The 23,247-nt window shown below is 44.5% G+C and overlaps 1 protein-coding gene and 1 long non-coding RNA gene across 15 annotated transcripts in view; one reads left to right on the top strand and one right to left on the bottom strand.

Moving 5' to 3' along the window:
- Positions 1-593: 593 nt before the first annotated feature.
- Positions 594-22,445, bottom strand: LOC134485686 (uncharacterized). Of its 5 annotated transcripts, none has more exons than XR_015676935.1 (5): positions 21,817-22,445; positions 19,880-20,091; positions 17,688-18,208; positions 17,036-17,146; positions 15,120-16,677 (listed from the first exon to the last, which is right to left on the bottom strand). It is a non-coding gene; the product is annotated as an uncharacterized LOC134485686 (long non-coding RNA). The 5 variants fall into 5 exon arrangements; XR_015676933.1 differs by having other exon boundaries at positions 17,688-17,896; XR_015676940.1 differs by lacking the exons at positions 15,120-16,677; positions 17,036-17,146 and adding an exon at positions 594-2,853 and having other exon boundaries at positions 17,688-17,896.
- Positions 21,823-23,247, top strand: part of Cyp2u1 (cytochrome P450, family 2, subfamily u, polypeptide 1) — a 17,477-nt gene continuing 16,052 nt past the window's right edge. For 8 of the 10 annotated variants that reach the window (XR_015664801.1, XR_015664798.1, XR_015664797.1 and 5 more), the window contains exon 1: positions 21,847-22,346. Coding sequence is in view for 2 of the 10 variants with exons in the window: in XM_087624908.1 (XP_087481034.1) it covers positions 21,899-22,346 (448 nt within the window). In the remaining 8 variants the exon portion in view is untranslated. 10 annotated transcript variants of the gene reach the window in all.

Below are 23,247 nucleotides of genomic sequence, written 5' to 3'. Positions count from 1 at the left end.
GCAGCCCCATATGCCACACCTGGGATTAAAACAAAAACCATTCATGTAACATAACTGGAAACCAAAATTCTCACTACAAAATATGACTTGTTTACTTGAATTTATTTAAATTTAAGTCCCTGGTTGGCAATTAAAACTAATTTTTGTTTCTATTCAGAAGAGTATGTGTTTACTTGGTTTCTGACCTACAAATGCCTAAAGCTGTATCTGCCTAATAAATCCCGGTGATGTTGGAAGCCTTTCAAAATAGGTGTCAGGGTTTCTTCCATTTTTTTTTTTAGAGTACATATTAAAAATACAGGGGTTGGAGTAGCTGAAGAAATGGCTCAACAGTTAAGAGCACTGGCTCCTCTTCCAGAGGGCCCAGGTTCAATTCCCAGCACCTACATGGCAGAACACATAGCATTTGTCTTATCTGAAACAACCACTCCTCCTCTTCCTCCTCCTCCTCCTCCAGGCCCAAGAGATCTAACACCCTTACACAGATATACAGGCAAGAAGAACACCAATGCACATAAAATTTAAAAGTACAAAGAATTACTTCCTTCAAACATCATTTTAAAAATAAGGATAAACTTCAATTAAAGGAACTGTAAAGTAAACTAAAATTTATTATTTCTCCTACCAATACATTTTAAGGTTAAAACATTAGAACATTCATGGGTGGAAGAAAATCAGTTATACAATCCTAGATTGTGATTATCGCTGTTCACAGAAACAAGCTCACTGATCCCTCAATACAAGGAGGTTCTTTTCTGTCCCCCCAGTTCTGCAGGAAATGTCACAGCAGGAGCCCCCAGCATAATGACCTCAACTGGACACCTAGTCACGTCCAAGGCAGGTTTCAGGAGGTTACTTTTTGGACTCCCTGATGAACTTGAAGTAAGAGCAGCCCAATGGGATGAGGGGAGCCAGGTAAGAGATAGACTTAGAGGTGGGTTTGCTGGGTGTGGTGCAGCCTTTGTCCCTGTGCTGAAAGTGATAGAGCGAAGACCCACACAGATCCTCTGCCAACTCTGTCAGGCTGGCTGGGAAGCTCATCCTGAAAGAATAAAGATTTTTAAACCATCCCCCACTGTCCCTGCTGTGAGGGCCAGTGCACTCACAAAAGAATAACATCACATATTATGGGGAAATAGTCCAGCCATAGACCACCTGGCCTCGATAAGGCCGGCCGAACGTAAGACATCTGGCCTCATTAAGGCCTGACTTACCAGTCCTGAGGAAAAAGAGTTGGGGTCAGCTTGCCCCAGAGGCAGAGTGGCCTGGAGTTGGACTGAGCTCAAGCTAGATCATGTGCGCCAATGTAAACGAACCAGTGAATTGCTTTGCTTTGTGTGACTGTTGCCAACTACCTATGTAGTTTTCCCTATAAATCCCTTCCCCTAATTGGGCTCGGGGTCGACTCCTCTGTCTCCTGTGTGAGATACGTGTCGTCCCCAGAGCTCTGGTTTCTCAAATACACCTCTTGTTCATTACATTAAGACTGGTTTCTCGTGGGTTCTTGGGGGTTGCGTCGTCTCCAGATTTGAGTGGGGGTCTTCCCCACCCCGCTGGTCTTTCAATCCCAGCGATGACCATCCCGTTTGGATCACAGGCAAGCCGATGTGGCAGCCTTAGCCTCAGCCTGTGCTTGTCTAGAATGTGTGATACTGATACAAGTTGTCTGTTGAACTAGGTGTAGCCAGGAGCTTCCACTAACAGGCCCGTTGGTTCTTTTGTTTTCTTGGTAGGAAGCTCCTGGTGGGCTTCCTGTGAAAGCATTTAGTTCTCCCAGCGCTATAAGAAGGACTTGGTGGTAGTAGACTGTTCTGGACTCCCTGCTCTCTTCTTAAGCTGCCTCCACTGCAGAGCCCAAAGGAAGCTTCGCATGCCAGATCTGTGTGCAAGGCTCCTGAGAATAACAAACTCAGAAGGAAAGTGAGAGTGGCCATGGAAAAGTTGGTTGTCGTCCATGCTTGGTGAGACGCTTCTATTTCAGTTGCTGATTTTAGAGTCAGTATGGAGTAGTGTGCCTGAGAGTCCCAGCGCCAGGACTAGACAGAAACTAGATGAAAGTCTCCACTAGTGTCACTGGCAGATTTGTACAACCCATCCCCACCACACTGGGGGGTGGAGGAGTGTCGCTTCCGTGCCTGTTTTCACAGTGCGCTCAGCTCCCCTTTTATGGGGTGTTCTGTTCAGAGACCGTTGTGACCGTAGACTTGCAAAGAGCCTTCATTCACTCCAGATAATCACGCCATTCTGTTAGAGGCGATGGAACATGATGACGTTTAACTTCCTCGACATTTTATCTCCCGAGAGACAGGAAGACATCTTTGTTCACCTGGAACCTGAGTGCTGCACACCAGAGATAGAGAAAGCCCTGCTGACGACAGGCAGCGCCAACTCACCTCGAACTACTGTGGTGGTTTGAAAGAGATGTTCCGCTTCCTGGACATTCGGATCCCAGTTGGTGGTGGCGTTGGGAGAGGCTTAGGAGGTGTGGTCTTATTGGAGCGGAAGCGTGGCGCACGGGGGTGGGCTTTGCGTTAAAGACGTGCGTTTCTAGTTCACTCTCTGCTGCGCGCTTGCAGTTCAAGACGAGCCCTCAGCTTTCTGCTCCTGCTTCCATGCCTGCTGCTTGCTCTCGTGTTTCCCCTTGACATACTCTTACCCCTCTGGAACTGCCAAGCAGATAAATCTTTTCTTCTCTAAGTTGCCCTGGTCATGATATTGTTACACGGCAACGGAAACAGAGCTAACACAGCTGCCAAGTCATGTACTGAAAAGTTGAGATCGCGCGTTGGGGATTTAGCTCAGTGGTAGAGCGCTTGCCTAGCAAGCGCAAGGCCCTGGGTTCAGTCCCCAGCTCTGAAGAAAAAAAAAAAAAAAGAAAAAGATGAGATCGCTAACCAGCAATGGGGTCCAGGAAACAGGGAGGTGATTATTTCCATGGGCAAACTGTCACTGGACTGGTTCCTTTTCAACATTTTAGTAGAACCACAGTTAGGCCTTGATTTCGTTTCATCCAAAATGCATCCCAGCATGGGCCCTCAGCGTCCCTCTTAGCATGTATTTGCTGGGCATGACAGGGATGCAGGGTTCAGAGTCACCCAGTGGAGATGCAATCAGTACCTTTGTGGCATCCTCAGTGTCCCTCACCACGGAACTTGGAGGACTAGGGAGTCCAAAGCAACCATGCCCACATGGGCTACTACATCATCCGTGTACTGTAAAGGCATTTGTCTCAGACTCAGGAGTCCTTACTAACCTGTTTGGATTTTAAGCAGTTTCAGATACTTCCCCAACATCACAGCTAACTCTTCATCATCTTCTAATAAAACACATATAAATATCAGAAGCATAAAACTACTCCCTGGGAAGAGCAATGGATTACACACCTGTAAAATGAACATTTGATTTGAATGTGGCATATTAGTGAGGCATAGCATTTTACATATAGTCTCTGATACGTAGTCTTTAGTTTTCCCAAAACTGTGACACAAGAAAGTCAAGAAAGTGGGGGTAACCAAATTCATGAGATTAGGGTCCAAGAAATTCCGAAGAATGATACCCCAGACTTAGATAGTGTGCAAAAGGAAAGAGCGTGTGCTTGGCTGAATTTCCTGCGTGTCACAGTCTCCCCATTTGGGAATGGAGTCCTCTGGTGGACTTGCAGGCCTAGCTTTTATTGCCAGTGGAATTCCAGGGAGGGATGCACCCTTTTGCCTTGATTGGCTAACTCTATCTCTAGGGGTTTGACTGGTTCTACAATTTCTTAAGCTCTGGACACTTCCCAGGGGGTTGATTACTCATTCTAGCTACCTATTCTTATATTGGGCCAGATGACAAGTTGTTCTCAGATTGGCTGCCCATGGCTGTGGTTGGCTGACCACAGGTTCCTGGATCCAGGTTCTCATTTCTGGGAAACAAACTGCCAAAACTCTCCCAAACTGCCAGTTTGCAACCTGTCATGGAGTCAGCCTGGCCCTGCCTAACTCTGTCCTCTCAAAAATTCATAAGTGTTGCAGCTGGACCTTGATTGTTTCCACCGACTGAACTTTGCCACCTTTCTTGTCATAATTCCAAGACCATAATCACAGCTTGTTTATTAAAGCTACAACTGGCAACATTTCAAAGGGAGAACCTTGGCTTCTTGTGCAAAATGGACTTGAACTCAAGAGATTCTCCAAGCGTTTGAACTCAGAAGCCGTTGAGAATAAAGCAGCTGTCAATCACAATGTCAAACTCAAACAACATTTTCAAAGGCCCCTCTTACCACCATTTCCACATTTTTGAACACCAATTTGATACACACATGGGTTGTTTCCACTGTGTTTTTTTTTTTTCAGAAACTTCTAGAGAAGTGATTCCTAGTATAGAAATTTTTTTCTAATAAATGAGAACTGCTCGTTTTAATAACGTAACCAGGGCCTCACCCTACCCCTGTTACATTTGGCCATGGATGAGCTGCCATTTTACCCCACTCTCTACCACTTGAGGCTGACTGATGTCACACTAGATGCCAAGTCACTGTATCTCACTGCTAATCAGCGAGCTGACCTGAGAGACCTGCTGATGTATACTGAGACGAACACTAAAGACGTTGGCCATTCTCCACTTGTCTTAAGATTAAATTACACCAACGATACTTAGGCTCAAAGGTAGAAAAGGGTGTTCAAGGTCATATTGCACCACAACAGCTGTCCTGTGAATGAGGTAGTGAGAAGCCTGCTGCTGGAGCTACCTAAAACACCATTGCCCAGGGCTGGAGAGATGGTTCAGGGGTTAAGAGCACTGGCTGCTCTTCCAGAGGTCCTGAGTTCAGTTCCCAGCAACCACATGGAGACTCACAACTATCGTTCCAATTTTAGTATATGTGCTGCCAAAGCGAACACTCACAACTATCAATAATGGATCTGATGCCCTTCTGGGTCAAGTTGTACATGCAGACAGAATATACATTCCATAAACATAAAAATAAAAAATTAAAACACACACACACACACACACACACACACACCCAGGCTGGAAGCCCTGTTCAGTATAATGGGCTTACCAACATGTGCTTCCATCCCCCACACTTCACCTCAAGACTGCCTAACTTGAAAAAGATAAATGTTTGCTGGGCATGTCAGAGATGCACAGCTCAGAGTTACTCAATGGAGATGCCACTAATAACTTAACCAATGGAGAAAGATGAAATCACTGGGGAAATTGATAATGTCTTTACATAGATGATAGCTAAACCTATAGAAAGCAAGGAAAAAAAGTGAAGCTTCCTTTTGAGGGCCATTGAGATGGGTCAACAGGAAAAGATGATTACTGTCAAGTCGGGTGAGTTCGAGCCTGAGGACCCACAGATGTAGAGAATTGACGTCCACCTGATGCCCTCTGACTTCCACATGTGTGCCATGGAATGAACAAACTAGCACACACATAAGCTGTCAAACTGCTGGCCTCTGACAATCAACAAGGAGACCACAGAACTGGCTAAATGCCCATTTTCAAATTATATTGGGGGTCGCCACAACGTGAGGAACAGTATTAAAGGGTCCCAGCACTAGGAAGGCCGAGAAACACCGCCTTAGACTCTCCTGCCAAACATAAAAAATAACTGAAAATGCATTAAAGACTTTTAGAGCTAAAATGATGAAGACTGATAGAAGGCACATAAGGGTTTGCATTGATTACTGACTTCTCAAGGATGATGCCAAAAAGTGAGCAATGAAAGAAAAAAATTGAATGTTATTGAAATTAGAATTTTGTGTAGCTAGAGGACACTAATATATCCTACTGAGAATGGGAGAAAAGATGTCTGATAAGCAATTAATACTCAGAATAAGGAAGGAGCGCCAAGTCAATGCCAATAAAAGGACCGAATTCAAAACTGGAGAAAGGACCTGAATAGCTACCTATGGAATCGTCGTGAGTGGCCAAAAAGTACATAAAAGATAGTGAACATCAACAACTCTCAGAAAAATGTAAGCCAAAGCCATAGTGAAGATGGAGCTGCAGGTAGGTGAAGGGTAGACCAGTTGCCTGGAAGGTGTGCACAGAGCACACAGTATTAGCTGAAAACACTATCAGCAGGTAGATGGTTGGTTAGAACAGTTTTGAAATTCTGCTAACTATTGGCTAGAATGTGTATGTGTACTTACATCTATGTATCCACCTGCCCATGAGTGTGCAAATAATAGCTTGGAGGCCAGGTGCTAGTCCTGCCTCTTTCTCTATTTTACTGGAATCTAACCATGGTCATTCACCTATGTATGGTTGATGGCTGCTTCCCTACTCTATGTACAGAACTACATATATTTTGACAGTGCACATGGCCCCCGCAGCCTGACACGTTTTCTATTTGGGCATTTACAAGGAAAGGCTAATGATGCAAACCATATATATTAGTTTAAAATGACTTATGGGAGAACAGCATGAAAAACGTTCAATTATGGGTATCATAGCCAAGATGCCAAGCATCACAGCCAGTTGGGAAAGTGACCCTGAGAGGCAAGGAGAAGAAAGTCTGCTCAGTGTGACTCAGTGAGCAAACTTCCGGAGTCTGACCTGAGCAGTTTCTTTTTAACATAGTTAAGCACTGAGTATCTTTGGAAGGGGGTTCTTCATGGCAATTATGGTAACACATTTAAGCCGTGGCTAAATCGAAGTTCCTTTGCGGAGTACACGTGACCTCATCCTCCACAAAAGTAGGCTCTGCTGACAGAGAAACAGTACTCAGGATGATGGTCTGGGGAGAAGGGGTTTGTAACAAGAAAAATAGGTTCTTTTCCAAAGTACATGGGTCATCTCTCATAAGAATGGGAGATTCGAGCACGGCCTGGCTCTATGGATAATAAAGATAACAGGGCAATTAAACCACATCCATTCCCAGCCTGCTGGATAGAAAACAAGTGTAAATCCCTTCCTTAGAAGAGAAAAGCACGAACCAGTGCCCCAGCAGACTTTAGGCGCTGGTTCTGCACCCACTCCTACAACACCCAGAGGCAGCCCGACTCCCAGGTGCTGTGAAACACCCAGGATCACAGGAGAGGCCACAGCACCTATACCTACCCCAACACCCAGAGTAACTGGGTGCCCCAGGATCCAGGGGCACAGGAACTCCCACCCAGCTAGGGGCACTGGTCCCTTCCAGTCTGAACCAGACCCAGCCCCATAACATCCAGAGGAAGCCCGACTCCCATGTGCTCTAACAAGCCCAGGATGAGAGGTGCTCTGAAACACCCAGGATCACAGATCACAGGATCACAGGATCACAGAGGAAGCTCAACTGCAGGAGATTGGACACAACCAGGATCTGAGGATCACAGGATGCCAGAATCATAGGCTCACAGAGACAACTGGACTCTAAGGAGTTCTGACACAACCAGGATCACAGGAGGGTCAGGCTGAAGTCAAAGACGGCAAAGGGCAAATAGCATTAGAGTTAACCGGATAGCGAGAGGCAAGCTCAAGAACCTAAGCAACAGAAACCAAGGCTACTTGGCATCATCAGAATCCAGTTCTCCCACTACAGCAAGTCCTGGATACTTCAACACACTGGAAAAGAAAGATGAGGATTTAAAATCACATCTCATGATGATGTTAGAGGACTTTGTGAAGGACATATATAACTCCCTTAAAGAAATACAGATAAACAAGTAGAAACTCTTAAAGAGGCAACAAAAATCTCTTAAATAATTACAGGAAAACACAACCAAATAGGTGAAGGAATTGAACAAAACCATCAAGGATCTAAAAATGGAAATAGAAACAATAAAGAAATCAAAAAAAGAGACATCCCTGGAGATAGAAAACCTAGGAAAGGAGTCATAGATGCAAGAAGCATCACCAACAGAATACAAGAGATAGAAGAGAGAATCTCAGGAGCAGAAGATACCATAGAAAACATAGACACAACCATCAAAGGTAATGTAAAATGCAAAAAGCTCCCAGCCCAAAACATACAGGAAATCCTGGACACAATGAGAAGATCAAACCTAAGGATAACAGGTATAGAAGAGAGCAAAGATTCCCAACTTAAAGGGCCAGTAAAATTTTTCAACAAAATTATAGAAGAAAACTTCCCTAACCTAAAGAAAGAGATGCCCATAAATATTCAAGAAGCCTACCAAACTCCAAATAGACTGGACCAGAAAAGAAATTCCTCCTATCACATAATAGTCAAACACCAAATCCACAAAACAAAGAAAGAATATTAAAAGCTGTAAGGGGAAAAGGCAAAGTAACATATAAAGGATTTTTATCAGAATTACACCAGACTTCTCAACAGAGACTATGAAAGCTAGAAAATCCTGGGCAGATGTCATACAGACCCTAAGATATCACAAATGCCAGCCCAGGCTACTATACCCAGCAAAACTCTCAATTACTATAGATTGAGGAACCAAGATATTCCACGACACAACCAAATTTATACAATATCTTCACACAAAGGATAATAGATGAAAAACTCCAACACAAGGGGGGAAACTACACCCTAGAAAAAGCAAGAAAGTAATCTTCTTTCAAATAGCCCAAAAGAAGATAGCCATACAAACATAATTCCACCTCTAACAACAAAAATAACAGAAAGCAACAAGAACTTTTCCTTAATATCAATGGACTCAATTCCCAAATTAAAAGACATAGACTAACTGACTGGATACCTAAACAGGACCCAACAATTTGCTGCATACAGGAAACTCACCTCAGTGACAAAGACAGACAGTACCTCAGAGTAAAAGACTGGGAAAATTTTTACCAAAAAAATGGTCCCAAGAAACAAGCTGGAATAGCCATCCTAATATCGAATAAAACTGACCTTCAACCAAAAGTTATCAAAAAAGATAAGGAAGGACACTTTATACTGGTCAAAGGAAAAATCTATCAAGATGAACATTCAGTTCTGAACATCTATGCTCCAAATGCAAAGGCACCCACCTTTATAAAAGAAACTTTACTAAAGCTCAAAGTACACATAGCACCTCACACAATAATAGTGAGAGACTTCAACACACCACTCTCATCAATGGACAGATCATGGAAACAGAAACTAGACAGAGACACAGTGAAACTAACAGAAGTTATGATCGAATGGACTCAACAGATATCTACAGAACACTTCATTCTAAAACAAAAGAATACATTCTTATCAGCACCTCATGGTATGTTCTCCAAAATTGAACATATAATCAGTCACAAAACAGGCCTCAACAGATACAAGAAGATTGAAAAAAAGCATCCTATAAGATCCCAAGGACTAAGGTTGGTCTTCAATAACAACAAAAACAACAGAAAGCCCACATACACATGGAAGCTGAACAACACTCTCTCTACTCAATGATAACTTGTTCAAGGAAAAAATAAAGAAAGCAATTAAAGACTTTTTAAAATTAATGAAAATGAAGGAACAACATAGCAAAACTAATGCAACACAATGAAAGCAGTGCTAAGAGGAAAACTCATAGCTCTGAGTGCCTCCAAAAAGAAACTGGAGAAAGCATACACTAGCAGCTTGACAGCACACCTGAAAACTCTAGAACAAAAAGAAGCAAATACACCCAAGAGGAATAGATGGCAGGAAATAATGGCACCTCAGGGCTGAAATCAGTCAAGTAGAAACAAAAAGAAATATACAAAGTATCAACAAAACCAGGAGCTGGTTCTTTGAGAAAATCAACAAGATAGGTAAACCCTTAGCCAGAATAACTAGAGGGCACAGAGACAGTATCCAAATTAACAAAATTAGAAATGAAAGGGAGACATAACAACAGAAACTTAGGAAATTCAAAAAATTATGGGATCCTACTACAAAAGCCTATACTGAATAAAACTGGAAAATCTGGATGAAATGGACTGTTTTCTAGACAGATATCAGGTACCAAAGTTAAATCAGGACCAGATAAACCATCTAAACAGTCCCATAAATTCTTTAAAAATAGAAGTAGTCATTAAAAGTCTCCCAACCAAAAAAAAGCCCAGGACTAGATGTGTTTCATGCAGAATTCTATCAGACCTTCAAAGAAGACTCACTACCAATACTGTCCAAACTATTCCACAAAATAGAAACAGAAGGAACACTATCCAATTAATTTTATGAAGCCACAATTACACTTATACCTAAAGCACATAAAGACCCAAAAGAGAAAGAGAACTTCAGACCCATTCCCCTTACGAATATCAATGCAAAAATAATAAAATTCTTGAAAACTGAATCCAAAAACACATCAAAATGATCACCCAACATAATCAAGTAGGCTTCATCCCAGGGATGCAGACATGGTTCAATATACCTAAATCCATCAACACAATCCACTATATAAACAAATGCAAAGAAAAAAATATATGGTCATCTCATTAGACGCTGAGAAAACATTTGACGAAATTCAACACCCCTTCATGATAAAAGTCCTGGAAAGATCAGGAATTCAAGGCCCATACCTAAACACAGTAAAAGCCATATACATCAAACCAGTAGCCAATATCAAACTAACTGGAGGGAAACTTGAAGCAATCCACTAAAATCAGGGACTAGACAAGGCTGCCCACTCTCTCCCTACTTATTCAATATAGTACTTGAAGTCCTAGCCAGAGCAATTAGACAACAAAAGGAAGACAAAGGGACACAAATTGGAAAGGAAGAAGTCAAAATATCACTATTTGCAGATGATATGATAGTGTACTTAAGTGACCCCAAAAATTCCACCAGAGAACTACTAAACCTGATAAACAACCTCAGCAAAGTGGCTGGATATTAAATTAACTCAAACAAATCAGTAGCCTTCTGCTACTCAAAGGATAAACAGGCTATGAAAGAAATTAGGGAAACAACACCCTTCACGATAGTCACAAATAATATAAAATATCTCAGTGTTTAAACAAGCAAGTGAAAGTCTGTATGTCAAGAACTTCAGGTCTCTGAAGAAAGAAATTGAAGAAGATTTCAGAAGATGGAAAGACCTCCCATGCTCATGGATTGGCAGGATTAATATAGTAAAAATGGCCATTTTGCCAAAAGCAATCTACAGATTCAATGCAATCCCCATCAAAATTCTTATTTAATTCTTCATAGACTTAGAAAGAGTGTTTTGCAAATTCATTTGGAATAACAAAAACCCAGGATAGGAAAAACTATTCTCAACAATAAAAGAACTTCGGGGGGAATCACCATCCCTGACCTCAAGCAGTATTACAGAGCAATAGTCATAAAAACTGTATGATATTGGTAAGGCAAAGGACACTGTCAATAGGTCAAAACAGCAACCAACAGATTGGGAAAAGATCTTTACCAATCCTACATTCAATAAATGGCTTTGTGTCTATCCAATACACACAAAGAACTCAAGAAGTTAGACTGCAGAGAACCAAATAATCCTATTAAAATTGGGGTACAGAGCTAAACAAAGAATTCTCAACTGAGGATTATCGAATGACTGAGAAGCACCTAAAGAAATATTCAGGGGTTGGGGATTTAGCTCAGTGGTAGAGCGCTTGCCTAGCAAGCACAAGGCCCTGGGTTCAGTCCCCAGCTCCGAAAAAAAGAAAAAAAAAAAGAAAGAAAGAAAGAAAGAAAGAAAGAAAGAAAGAAAGAAAGAAAGAAAGAAAGAAAGAAAGGAAGAAGTAGTCAACATTCTTAGCCACCAGGGAAATGCAAATCAAAACAACCCTGAGATTCCACCTCACACCAGTCAGAATGGCTAAGATAAAAATCTCAGGTGACAGCAGATGCTGGCAAGGATGTGGAGAAAGAGGAACACTCCTCCATTGTTGTTGGGGTTGCAAGCTGGTACAACCACTCTGGAAATCAGTCTGGCATGGCAGTTCCTCAGAAAATTGGACATTCCACTACCTGAGAACCCAGCTATCCCACTCCTGGGCATATACCCAAAAGATGCCCCAACATATAAAAAAGAGACGTGCTCCACTATGTTCATTGCAGCCTTATTTATAATAGCCAGAAGCTGGAAAGAACCCAGATGCCCTTCAATAGAGGAATGGATACAGAAAATGTGGTGCATTTACATAATGTAGTACTACTCAGTTATTAAAAACAATGACTTCATGAAATTCTTAGCCAAATGGATCAAACTAGGAAATATCTTGAGTGAGGTAACCCAATCACAAAAATCACGCATAATATGTACTCACTGATAAGTGGATATTAGCTGAAAAGTTTGGAATACCTAAGATACAATTTAGAGACCACATGAAGCTCAAGAAGAAGAAATACAAATGTGTGTATGCTTCAGTACTTCTTAGAAGGGGGAACAAAATACGGGAAGAAATACAGACACAAGGTGTGGAGCAGAGACTGAAGGAAAGGCCATCCAGAGACTGCCATACATGGGGATCCATCCCACATGCAGTCACCAATCCCAGACACTATTGTGGATGCCAAGAAGTACATGCTGACAGGAGCCTGATATAGCTGTCTCCTGAGAGGCTCTGCCAGAGCCTGACAAATACAGAGGCAGATGCTGGCAGCCAACCATTGGACTGAGAAAGGGGTCTCAAATGGAGAAGTTAGAGAAAGGACTGCGTTAGCTGAGGTGGTTTGCAGCCCTGTAGGAAGAACAGCAATATCAACCAACCAGACATCCTAGAGCTCCCAGGAACTAAACCACCATCCAAAGAGTACACATGGAGCGACCCATATCTCCAGCCACATATGTAGCAGAGGATGGCATTGTTAGACAGCAATGGGAGGAGAGGCCCGTGGTCCTGTGAAGGCTTAATGCCCTAGTGTAGGGGAATGCCAGGGCAGGGAGGCAGGAGGGAGTCCGTAGTTGGGTTGGGGAGAACCCTCATGGAGGCAGGGCATTGGGGGGATGGGATGGGGGTTGTGGAGGGACCTGGAAAAGGAATAACTTTTGTAATGTAAATACATAAAATAACCAATAAAAAAAGGGAAAGTATATGAGTTTAATGTTCCTAGTTTCTTTAGTGCTATCTGTGAGCATGTGGACTTCCTGTCTTTTACCTAAAATGTTTCATTCATGTATCAAAAAATATGCTAATATTGTAAATATAAATATTTACAATGACAATATATACAAAATGTAATAAAAATTACCTCCAAGCAATAAAAGATGAAAAATATTTCCCACTCTACAGTATCCTGTATTTTCCATTTTTCTACAAAACCTATTTTTAAAATCCTTAAAAAAATTTTTTTTTATATCCTTGATCCTTATTGACAGACACGAGCTTCACTCTTGGTCTCAGGGCACAGTACGACTACTTGAACCAAGGAGGCAAATGCTTTGACTTTACCTTGCAGACATTCTTACTGTTTGGGGTTTGATTGTCCTCACGGGCTGGGTTAGCAATGACAGTTTCCTGGAGAAGGAGCACACAGAGCTGGAAGAATCCTGGCTGGAGTGTTTGTGTTCAACCCAGTGAAACACAGCTCAGCCAGGTTCCGGCTGAGGGCCCTTGTAGCTTTCGTGTGGTGATGGAAGGAAGAAGAGAACAGAGGCCAACAAGGCTTTCAACAACAAACATAAACCACAGAGAACCAGCAACGCAGCTGGCCAACTCAGTATTGAGGGGGACTTTACTGTTCAATCACCTCCTCTTTCACTGCTGACTCTACAATACCCTGGGACCCCCTTCTCAGTGGGTACCTCTCAGGCATCAAGCCTGCTGGGTCTTCTAACCTCCCTTCCACGCCATCTTCTCAGCCACCGGTTTCCATTTATTTTTTATATTTTACTTAGGCTTCCATTCACATTCGGTCAAATGCATACACCAAGTAACCAGCACACCTATCAAAGGCCGGATCGCTCCTAACGACTCCAGAAGAGTTCTCCCTTCCTTGCCTACTCATAGCCTGTTGCAATCCTGACAGCTGGGTTTGTTCTGCCGGCTCTGGGGCTTCATATACACGAAAGAATGCAATACAGACTCTGCTTTTGATCAAGTGCCTCCGCTCAGCATGCTAGCTTTGTTGATAACCCATGCTGTGGGGTGCATAGTGATTTCTTTTTACTGCATAGTGGAAACATGTTCTCCCCTGTCCCCGCTGTCCCCGGCTGTAGGGCACTTGACCTAGTTTGACTTTGGAATCAATATCTCTCCCAATCCTGGCACAACTCTGTCCAAATAAAAGTGGACTCTCTTACTTTTGAAATTCTTCTTCTACATTAAAGTTTAGGTGTTCCGGGGGCGGGGGCTACATCTCCTCAGGACTCATCCCAGGAAATACGTGCAAGCAGCGGTTGAGAGATGGATAAAAGCAGTACCCAGTGAAGATGGGGAGGTCTATTTAGCCATCATATAAAACAATAAAAGCTACATGTAGCAAACAGTATTTTGGCCGGGCTTAGTCTTGGGAAATGTTGGCAGAGTTGCCAATGGTCAATAATACTGCCAGCAGATGAAAAATTACACAGAGACTTCCTAATTTTATTATAGCTTAGGCCCTAGTTTAGGCTAGCTCCCACGTAGCTCTCCTAATTTAATTAACCCAACTAATCCAGTCCGTGTCCTTCCTCGTAGCCTTGTTATCTTGCTCTCACTTCCTGTAATTCCCACCTCCTCCACGTCCCACTGGTAAATCTTCCCACCTCTGTTTCTTCTCCTAGAGACCGTCTCTCAGCCAGGAAGTCCCCTTCCCTTTTCTGCCTAGCTATTGATCATCAGACCTTTATTAAGTCAGTCGGCAAGTGAGTAAGGTGTATATTTACAAAATACTGAGACAGGCGATGAGCTATTAGAATAGCAATACCAAATATGGGGCCAGTACTCAGCTCTTCGCTGGTAAAGCAGTCAACAACTGAACGGCACAGAGAGAACCGTGATACGCTGCACTGTATCCAACACAATAGTGGGCACCACACTGAGCTCCAGATCTTATAAGGGCCTCGGCAACTTTGGCCAATTGTTTCATTTAATCCTTATATTTGGTGCAGGTATTATAATCTCGATTTGCAGCCTGTGAAGGCATGGGAGGTTATGAATCTAGAGAAGTATGCAGATGGTCATGGTGGCACACACCCTCATTTCCAACTCTTGAGTAGCAAAGACAGGTGGATCTCTGTGAGCTCAAGGCCAGACTGATCTACATACCTAGTACTATAAGGCTCGAAGTAAGTCTCAACTACCGGGAGCCCACCAAGTGAGACATGAAAATGGAGTTCGATGCAAACGCAAGGGGTTTATTTTCCAGCGCATCGGGGTCGACCTTCAATCAGCCCCTCATGGCGAGTGACTGGAAGGCGATCCTGAATGGCTGTAATAAGTTTCTATACTTTCAGAGGTACAGGTTACATCAGCAAGTTTACAGTTTAAACTTTTATGGCATGCCTTAGAGCTCTGTCTGGGGCCAGAGGGTCAGGTGAGTATCAGTCAATACATTCTATGGATTTAAGAATGTCCCTGCTCCTCCCTAGAACTGTGGGTGGAGAATGGAACTTGGCCTAGCCTTGACCTGAGATGGGAAGCTGGTACTTGGCCTAATCTTGACCTGAGGCGGTGGATGTAAGACTGTCGAAAGCCCTTAGGGTCCTCATAACTTACCTACTTTCTACCAGGCCAAGCCTCCTAATAGCTCTTATGCTTCTGTAAGAACTAGGGTCTCTCATTACCCCCTTTTCTTATACAAGCTCCAATCTTGGAGCTATGCTCGGGGGTCTCTGATGACTAACTCATTTTTTTAGGTCCTGTCCTCAGGGTCTCATGTTGTTGGCGCAGGACCAACATCTGTACTGCACCTATTTTCTCTTTTATGAAGGCTATAAACTTGTTCAATATGCAGGGTCTAAAGGTCAACAATAGCAGAACAAGTAGGCGTCTTAACAAGGTGGTCAGCCAAGGGTTAAACCAAGCTTTGAACCAACCCTGACTGTTCTCCCTCTTCCGTTTAGCTAGTCCTTCTCTCATCTTGGCCATCATATCACAATTTGTACAACCTGAGTCCCCAACTTTTCTCTTTAGCCATCTCATTGTTTCTTTGCCTTTCTGAGTGAATCTGATTATTGTGTTATAGGTAACATTTGCACAGAAAGTAACTCAATGCCCTTCGTGCCTGGTAGGGACCCTCAGCAGTGTAAATTTTTTTTACTGTGATCAAGTCCCAAGAGGAGGAGGGGTTCCAGTAGGTGTCTCCTGTAGTCTCGCATTCCCAGGCGGTGCGATAAAACTGGTGTGGACCCCCACATTGGTGAACTTCTGTCCCGTTTCTTCCATTAAGTCTAAGTGGGGGATCTACTGCAAGTGGCACCTCTGTGCAGGGAATGCACATCTTATCACCCCCCCCTCCCGGCCCAGAGCACTCTTTTTCCCATATGGGCAATTTGCTTCCACCAGCACTCCCGTCATGAGTGGGGATGTCCCATGAGTAAAGTCCTGCCGCCAGCTGACACAGGTCAAAAGTGAGGTGGAGCCACCAGGTGTTGAGTGGTTTGGAGGCCGTCAGCAAGGCGACCTCAACTCCAGTTCTAGTAGAAACCACAGTCCAGGTTTGACAGACTATCATATGGAGGCAGCAGGAGTCCCTGGGGAGTGAGGCATCTGCAGATTTCATGTGGGATGTATTCACCAGGGCTGCAATACCGTCTACCATAAGGACTGTCTGAGTGGATAACAGGACCACCAGGGAGGGTCCCTTCCACCGGGATTCCAGCGACTGTGCCCGATGCCTCTGGACGTAGACCCAGTTACCAGTCTGGGAATGGTGAGGGGTCTCTGGCATTCCTGGAGCATGTAAGGCAGACAGTTTGGGCCAAATCTCATGTTGTATTGACTGAAAGGCTTGGAGCCTCAAGAATAGGTTTCTATCAGTGATTTGGGATACCTCCAGGTAGGGCCCAGTGGATACCAAGGGAGTTAGGGTACCAAGCAGGATCTCAAAAGGGGTTAGATTAAAATGGTAGGGGGTGTTCCGGGCTCGGAACAGGGCCAAGGGAAAGAGCACCACCCAGTCAGCACTGGTCCCCAAGGTCAATTTAATTAAGGTCTATTTTAGGGTTCTGTTCATTCTCTCTGGGCTCTGGGAACAGTGTGCATGGAGCTTCCAATTAGTTCCCAATATCCTTGCCAATCCCTGACTTACCTTAGAAACAAAAGCAGGACTGTTGTCCTTGGGCACTCCAAACCTCTGGAAGATTTCTTCTAATATCTTCTTGGCTACCATAGTAGCTATTTCCTGCTTGGTGGGGAAAGCCTCAACCCATCCAGAGAAAGTATCTACAAACACTAGAAGGTATTTGTAACCATTTTTTCCTGGCTTAACTTCTGCTAATTCAACTTCCCAATAAACTCCCTAGGTCTCTTGCCCTGTTTGCTCTTGGCTGCATAAACATTTACTTGCTGACACACCTTACACTGTTCTACTGTCCCTCTGGCTAAAAACCTAAGGTCTATTACTGCTCGGATAAGCTTTTTATCCCCTAAATGAGTCCATTTGTGCATTTGGCAAGGTGGGTCTTTTTTTTTTTTTTTTGCTCTCTGGGCAGTATAGCTTTCCCCTCGAGTGTGCCATTGTCCTTCCTCCTCTAAGCAATTTGGGCCTTCTCTTCTGTTGTACATTCTAAGTGAGATCATCCCTTAGTCTAATCCCAGTTCCCAGAGGCTGTACCTTGCAGGCCCATAACCAGGATAGGCTCCTGCATAGCCACTTCTCGAGCCACTTGATCTGCCTGGTTATTGCCCCGGGCCACTGAGTCTCTTCCCTTCTGATGTCCTGGGCAATGAATAATACTCACAGTTGCTGACTTCATCAGGGCATCCAAGAGATCCAAGATTTTCTGTGTTTTTTTTCTTGGTGTATAGCCCCGTGGATGTGGGCTGTGCCAAAGGCATCTGCACCAATGTGCTGAGGGGGTAGAGGTTCAGCCATCCCAGATGACATTTGTGTTGTCCACCATGGCAGCACCCACTCATCTCTGACATTCATGAAGAAAACTGCTTCTGTCTGTAGACAAGTTAGCCTCGATGAGGACTTCCCTCCACCCATGGGCTTCTGCCAGTATTTGACACTCGTGCTGTGGTGGCTCCAGGTCGGGATTAGGCAGCAAGGTGGCCAGATTCAGCCCAACCAGTGGAACATCTAGTCCATGTCAGCTGACCAGTGGTCCCATCCTCTGGGTCTTTCCATTCAAAGGTGAAGTATTTTTGTGGTGTTGTACAACTAAATAGTATTAACAGCGTTTCTGCTCTCTCTTTCAGTTAGTATTTTACAAAACCTCCTTAATCCCCGAATCCAATCTGTTCTTGCTCACTGACCCTGAAAAGATATGATGTGCGGCATGTACTTCTCTGGGGATTTACAAACCAGTCGCACAATTGTGGTTTTACAAATTGAGTAATTTAACACTACTCTTGATAACAATCTTACTTAGATATTTTGCATATACAGTTACCAACAGCTTCAGCCAAAGCCCATGTAAAACCAGAAGGATTTCAGGAGGCAACTGACTGGTTTAAAATCATATTTAGATAAAAACAATCATTTTCCTGAATGCTGTCACCATCTTTCTTGCTTCCTTACCCAAGACTCTTCTGTGTTCTCTTCCCGTACTGTTCCTGGTTGTAACTTTATTGATCTGTTTAAAGGGGGAAGATGTAGCGGTGTTGTGTAACAGTTTCCTCCAAGATTAAAACATTCTATCCTGCAGGGAGATCCTTAAAAAGGAAGGTAAACAACTCAAAGTAGCTCCAGGAAGTCCCTGAAACTGACCACATTCAATAGGCCCTTCCCTGCTAGCATCAACAATAAAGGCTAAAAGTCTACCTAAAATGTGAAAGAGCCAGGCTGCCAAGACTTGCAGTCCATACTGGGTGCCTGGAGGAAGTAGAAACAAGTCAAGATGGCTGGAAGAGGTTTAGACCAACTAAGGCACCTGCAAAGGACATTCTCCAACCCACTGAGCTGCCTCCACACTGTGCAGTGTACTCCAGGTTTCCAGCATTTATGAGCTTGTCACTCATGCTACAGTGGGCTTTGGTGATGCAATGGTCTCTTTCTACTCCTACAAGTAACCCCTAACCCATGTTGGTATCTGTCATTCCAATAAAACTCACGGACTCACCATATTGGACTTTGGTGTCACTGATACATCAGTCTGTCGTGGGTTCCCTGTCTGAATTGAGAAGATGTGTGTGCTGTCTCCCCAGGAAAAGTTTGTCATACTGAAAGACCAGCGGGGTGGGGAAGACCCCCACTCAAATCTCGAGACGATGCAACCCCCAAGAACTCACAAGAAACCGGTCTTGATGTAATGAACAAGGGGTGTATTTGAGAAACCAGAGCTCTGGGGACGACACGTATCTCACACAGGAGACAGAAGAGTCGACCCAGAGCCCAATTAGGGGAAGGGATTTGTAGGGAAAATTACATAGGCAGTTGGCAACAGTCACACAAAGCAAAGCAATTTTACTAGTTTGTTTACATTGGCGCACATGATCTAGCTTGGACTCAGTCCAACTCCAGGTCACCCTGCCTCTGGGGCGAGCTGACTCCAACTCTTTTTCCTCAGGACTGGTAAGTCAGGCCTTATCGAGGCCAGCTGTCTTACGTCGAGTCAGGCCTTAATGAGGCCGGATGGCTTATGTTTGGCCAGGCCTTATCAAGGCCGGATGGTCTATGGCTGGACTATTTCCCCATAACATGTGATGTTATTCTTTTATGAGGTGCACTCACAGCAGGGACAGTGGGGGATAGTTTAAAAATCTTTATTCTTTCAATACAACAAGAAGAAAATGTCCCCTTTCCCTGGAAAGAATGTCCTATATTTAATTGGTGGGGGGGATAAATAATCCATCCCTAAGAAGCTGGATAAGTCATAGTTAAGGTTTTAAATGGTACCCAGTGTTAAGAAGAACATGGCTTTTTATATGAATTTATAGAATTGCTACCAAGGGCTATAGATAGGGTGGCTCAATGCCAGGAACTTACCTCCCATGGTTCTTAGAAGCCTGAAGTCAAGATCCAAGTCTTTCTAGCTTCTGAGTCTGGGGCTGACTTCTTGCTGAGTCCTCAGATGACCTTTCTTCTGTGTTCTTTTCCCTTCATAGTCTCCAGTCATACTGGATTAGGATCCACTCACTTGACCTTGGGTCCACTCACACAGCCTCATTTTCACTTCATTAGATCAGCTACAATCCTTCCTAGAAATGGGGATCATATTCTCAGGTACTGGGATTGGATCTTTAATATATGAACTGGGGCATACAGGTATGACTCAACTTTCTATCTGCCACACAGAGCTGTCAACGAAGTAAGAGAATACTTAGGAAACTTCATAAACACAATTACATCTTATACAACAGCTGCCAGCTTTTAAATTAGGTCCATCTTCAATCATCCCCCGAATTAGCTGCATGTATGCACTGTGATGGTTCTAGGACAGATGAAGGGAGGAGCCCCCATTGAAAGATCCAAATCTCAGTGGAAGGCAGACAATGGTAAGAGAGTCCAGTTTTATTTGGACAAAGTTGTGCAAGGATTGGAACAGGTGTCTTAATTCCAAAGTTGCAGCAGTCTGGGTGTTTGATAGCAGTGGAAGGGGCAGGAGATAAGGCAAACAACTGTGCCCGATAGATTACTGCTGTGCTGTCAAAAGGGGGCACTAAACAGTTTAAAATAATCTGTGAATTGAACTCGCCTAAAAGATAGCAGTGGGTTAGAGAGAAAGGCGTAAAGAGAAGGAAATGACGTACTGGAGAGGAGACCATATCTGCCAACAAGCAGCTGGAAAGTTTAAGTGTGCTCTGGGGATAATGCTGCACTCCAGCAACCCCAACAGTTGGCTTAAACAGGAGGGTTTCCAAAGTGAAGGCTGGATTGTGAGTTACAGGGAGAGCCTGCTACAAGACAACAAAATAAGAACAAGCATTTTAATGTCTTTAACTTAGAAATCTTCTTAAAGTCACACATACAAAAAAAAAAGGAATCTGATAAGTGTTGATTGCAGGAAATGTGAAGGGGGCTTTTAGTCTGTGGTGGGATAAGGGAGAAAGTATTTGTGTATTAACTATGGCAAAAATAATAGAGAACGGTAAGCTTACTCCGCTTGTTTTGTAGGAAAAAAAAACACCCACATGATATGAAGTCTCCCACACGTGCTTGTAGGGGAGAGGGTGATCTAACACAGGAACTGAAACTGGATCAGAGGTGAGCACTTCCCTACCACGAGCAAGGCCTAGAATTTTATCCCCAGCCTCAGAAAATAAAGAGCTGTAAAAATTGGTTCAACTTTGGCCAGGCACGGTAGTATATGTCTTTAATATGTGAATTCTGGAGGCAGACGCAGGTGGATCTCTGAATCCTCGGCCAACCTGGTCTACATAAGGAGTTCTAGGCTATCAGAATAGAAATAAAAACAGAAAACAGAAATAAATAAGAATAGAAAAAATTAAAATAGGAAATAAAAAAAGCATTGGCGATTCGAGGGACAGTCTAACCAAGAGAAACCACAACATCGTACAGGAAAGTAAAGCACTCAGGAGCCATCCCCAGATGTTGGAATACCCTCAAATCACATTGATGGATAGGGACTCAGCATATCAGGTCTTGTCTAAGGCTAATTAATAAAGCAGTCGGCCAGCCGGTCCTGTTTGTTTGGATATAATCAGGTCACATGAGGAAACCCACAGGAAGCTCTCACTCACTGAAGGAGCCAGCTGCTGCTAGTGCACTAAACTGACAAAACAAAGCCCCACTCACGACAGTAAACTTCTGCTGCCGGCGGCCTCCCTCCACCCCTCACCACCAGGGGTCCCATAGGACGTCCCGCCCCCACCCTACGCAGGAGCAGCTGACTGGAGGATGCCCAGAGGGGCACGCGGCTCAGCCAATCCGGAGGGCGTGCCTTGCCTTGCCCTGCCGCTGACCTTAAAGTCCTGCAACCCGCAACTGTCGCCGGTGCTGCGGGCGCATCTGCGGCGGAGCTAGAGTCTGGCGGCCACATTGAGCATGTCCTCGATCGGGGGCCTGCGTCCCGCGGCCGGGGAGCAGCCGGGAGTTGGGCCGCACCTACAGGCGGTGGGAGGCGCGCTGCTGCTTTGCGGGCTGGCGGTCCTGCTGGACTGGGTTTGGCTGCAGCGGCAGCGAGCCGGCGGCATCCCTCCGGGGCCCAAGCCTCGGCCACTCGTGGGTAACTTCGGGTACTTGCTGCTGCCGCGCTTCCTACGGCTGCACTTCTGGCTGGGCTCGGGCAGCCAGACCGACACAGTAGGCCGGCATGTGTACCTGGCCAGGCTGGCCCGTGTCTATGGCAACATCTTCAGCTTCTTCATCGGCCACCGTCTGGTGGTGGTCCTCAGCGACTTCCAGAGCGTGCGCGAGGCGCTTGTGCAGCAGGCCGAAGTGTTCAGTGACCGCCCGCGGATGCCGCTCATCTCCATCTTGACCAAGGAGAAGGGTGAGCGCGCCGCAGGCTCAGGACCCCCGGGGCGGCAAGTGACCACTTGCTGCTGCCCACCTGCATCTTGCCCTGCGCGGGGACAGGGGACAGAGGAGTGACTTCTAGTGTGTGATGAAAGTAGGAGACACACAGGAAGTGAGGGGTGTGTACCAAAGTGTAAAATAAGGACCACCCTCCCCGGAAGTCTTCCTTTGTCCCAGTCAGGTCTCCTCACTCATAGGTCTGATCTGAACGTTTCCAAACGTTGGCTGTGTTAGAAAAGGGGTTTGGGGAAGGAATTCTTTTCACGGAGTGACTTTCAGTTGCAAAAGTATAGGATTTTTTTTTTCCTTAAGAAAGGCCAGAAACCAAGCTAGGAGGCTGTTGAACCAAATGTGTTAACTCACAGCCTCTCCAATAATTTTGGCAAAGAATGTGGCTGCTCTCTGCCTACAGCCAAAGAACTTGCCTGAGGTTAAATTTAAGAGACGCTGACTAACTTTTTTGACGGAATATTTCAAGATTGCCAGTCAGTTCCCCGACTCCATGTGTCTCTCCCTCGGCAGACACAGGGTCTCATTCTCTATTCTTCAGCCATCAATCCTGTGTTCTGTCTTCAGACGCTGAAGTACAACACTGTAGCCATTGTAATGGCCTACATGCCTCAGTTCAGGAGAGTGGCCCCTGACTTCACACTTTGATATCCCCTCCCTCACCCCGTTTCTAATTTTCCTGTGGAAACTCCCTTTGCAGGGCTTCAGAAAGCTCTGGAATCAGAGGCACTTGTAATGGGGGGGGGGGGCGGCGGGGGACGGCGAGGCCTTAGCACTGAGCTGAAGCACGGAGAATTTGAATGCTATATAAAGTGTATGTAGTTCTTGTTCTAAGACCACTCCAGCCTCTGCAGAAAACGGAAGAT

This window comes from Rattus norvegicus, chromosome 2, assembly GCF_021556685.1.
Source record: "Rattus norvegicus strain SHRSP/BbbUtx chromosome 2, alternate assembly SHRSP_T2T, whole genome shotgun sequence".
Lineage (NCBI taxonomy): Eukaryota > Metazoa > Chordata > Mammalia > Rodentia > Muridae > Rattus > Rattus norvegicus.
Note: the sequence above shows the minus strand (reverse complement) of the source record. Positions and strands in the feature narration are given on the sequence as shown.